Source organism: Acanthisitta chloris, unplaced genomic scaffold (genome assembly GCF_000695815.1).
Source record: "Acanthisitta chloris isolate BGI_N310 unplaced genomic scaffold, ASM69581v1 scaffold11261, whole genome shotgun sequence".
Taxonomy (NCBI): domain Eukaryota; kingdom Metazoa; phylum Chordata; class Aves; order Passeriformes; family Acanthisittidae; genus Acanthisitta; species Acanthisitta chloris.
In genome coordinates, this window is record NW_008656607.1 from 7,922 (window position 1) to 10,550 (window position 2,629).

Consider the following 2,629-nt stretch of genomic DNA (forward strand, 5'->3'; position numbering starts at 1 on the left):
CCAGGCCAGTTCCACCAGTTTGCCTGCGGATGGGATTTGGTAGTGGATGAGACAGATGGTGCTGGGCATGACAGTGCTCCCACAGCTGAGAGCAGGGAGGTGATGCACCAGAGATCTGTGCAGATGCTGAGCCACAGATATCACATTTACCTCCTTACAGACAATGTCAGGAACCACCGCAGGCCTTACAAAGAACAGAACTCCTCTTGGGAGAAGGCAAAGCTCAATTCCCTCTGCTCATGTTTACACCAAATCTCCTCCTGGCACACACACACCACCCACAGAGCACCTGAGGAGCCAACACCCTCAGAGAAAGCCAACATCCAACAGGAGATTCCATCTTTTCCACCTGCAGGCCTACAGGCACCACAAAGGGAATGCTGATCCATGATGGGAACACCAGCCAGGTTCTGGTGAACACCAGCCAGGTTCTAGCTGGAGCAAGTTCACAGAATCAATCAGGTTGGAAAAGACCTCTGAGATAACTGAGTCCAACCAATGACCAAACACCACCAAGTCAACCAGACTATGGTGCCAAGTGCCACGTCCAGTCTCTGCTTAAACACCTCCAGGGATGGTGACTCCACCACCTCCCTGGGCAGCACATCGCAGTGTCTAACCATGTTTTGTGGGAAGAAATTCCTCCTAATGTCTAACCTCAACCTCCTCTGGACTGTGTCCTCTTCTCCTGTCACTAGCTCCCTGGGAGCAGAGCCTGGTTGGAGCCTCTCCAACCTCCCAACAGGAGCCAACCCAACAGGCTGGAGCCTCTCCAACCTCTGGGCTAAACACCCTCAGCTCCCACAGCCCCAACTCATAGCACTTGTGCTCCAGCCCCTTCCCACGCTCCGTTCCCACCCCGATGTGCTCCCTGCAGTGAGGGGCCCCGAGGTGTCCCCACTCACTGGTGCCATGGACCTCCTCCCCGGTGAAGCGGATGTTGAAGGCGTAGGTGGGGTCGCCGCCGCTGGCCAGCTTGACGCAGAGCTGGGAGGAGGGCACACAGCCCAGCTGCCGCGCCGCCTGGCAGAAGTAGGAGTTCTCCGAGGAACGGATCTCCCCTGGGAAAATAAACACCAAGCTCAAGCCTTGGCATGAACCAGCAGCTGAGCCTGGGTGAGCAGACCTGACCCGGAACGGGTTAAAATGGGTTGTGAGAAGGATCCGTGTTCCTCATACCTCCAACGATCTCCAAGGGATCCAGGGTGATCTCTGGGGCTGCGTGGTCAGCAGTTCTTTGGACGGTGGCATTGAGCACTCTGTTCATGACAGTGACTTTTGTGTCATAGAAGATTAAACCTGAATAAGCAAAACAGAGGATCAGTCAGGGTGGAAAAGACCTCTGAGCTCATTGGGTCCAACCCATGGCCTAACACCACCATGGCAGCTAGACCACGGCACTGAGTGTCACCTCCAGTCTCTCCTTGAACACCTCCAGGGATGGTGACTCCACCACCTCCCTGGACAGTCTGCTCCAATGTCTAATCACTCTTTCTGTGGAGAAATTCCTCCTAACATCCAACCAACACATTTCAGCAGAGTTAATGTATCTACAATCTGATTTTCTCTAATGGACAAGGGTAGAATAACAATTTCCCCTTCATTAGGTAGGTAAGACATGGCTAATTATGGAATGGTTTGGGTTGGAAAGGATCTTAAAGCTCATCCAGTCCCACCCCCTGCCACAGGCAGGGACACCTTCCACCAGCCCAGGCTGCTCCACACCCCATCCAGCCTGGGCTATTTGTCACTCCTGTTTCCTGGAAGAAGTGCACTAGGATAGAACTCTGATGACACAATTCCAGAGTCTTATATATAGATCCCAGGCAACTCCACCACAGACTCCGTAAATCAGAAACACTTTGCCAAAAATCTTTCCGAAATCTGAGATGTTTTGACAGGGAAACCACAGGCAAGAAAACATGATAAAAAATAGAGCTGTGACACTGCCCCAAAAATGCAAACCTAATGTGCAATATCTCCATAAAGGGAAGTCTCTGCCCATTCCTCACTTCCCATGTTGGTTCACAAGTGTTTTTTTCCAGCAGGGCAATACACAAACCTCCTTAACACACTGACCTTCACCTCTGGGGAATTCTGTATCATCTCCAGAAAACAAAGCTGGAAGTATAGTGACCTACATCTTGGGTTGGTTTGTTGCCTAATGAAGGTTGAAGAACCTCTTTAAATGCTGATGCATGCTAAGCATTTTCCTGAGCTTGCTAAATGTACAACTTCAACCACAATGAGGATGTCAATGAGTGATGACAAGAGGTGTCCTGGGACCTCCACCTGATCTGAGTGTTCACTAACAGAGTGTTAACTGATGGACACCCCAAGAAGATAAAGGGCCATTTGAGGCCACCCATAGGCAGAGAAGATGGGCCAAATCCTCCATGGCCAAGGTGCATAGTGTCCATGAACCAGCTGCAAGAACAATCTCCCTCTGCCTTAGAAACCAACCCAAGAAAGAGAGGAACCTCCTGGGGTCCATGCCCTTCCTGGCTGTCCCCTCAGCCAGCCCAGGTGCCCCTCGTGCCCCCTGACCTTTGGCCTCCTGCAGTAAGGCAGCGATGCTGTTGGTGTACATCTCTGTCTGCCGCAGCTCCACCAGCGGCAGGAAAAAAGT

At 51.8% G+C, this 2,629-nt stretch overlaps 1 protein-coding gene across 1 annotated transcript in view; it reads right to left on the reverse strand.

The window, feature by feature from the left end:
• Positions 1–2,629, reverse strand: part of HECTD4 (HECT domain containing E3 ubiquitin protein ligase 4) — a gene marked incomplete at its 5' end in the record, with an annotated part of 57,761 nt that overhangs the window by 4,115 nt on the left and 51,017 nt on the right. The window contains 3 exon segments of the mRNA XM_009084407.1: positions 906–1,061; positions 1,180–1,299; positions 2,548–2,629. Coding sequence (XP_009082655.1) covers positions 906–1,061; positions 1,180–1,299; positions 2,548–2,629 — 358 coding nt within the window.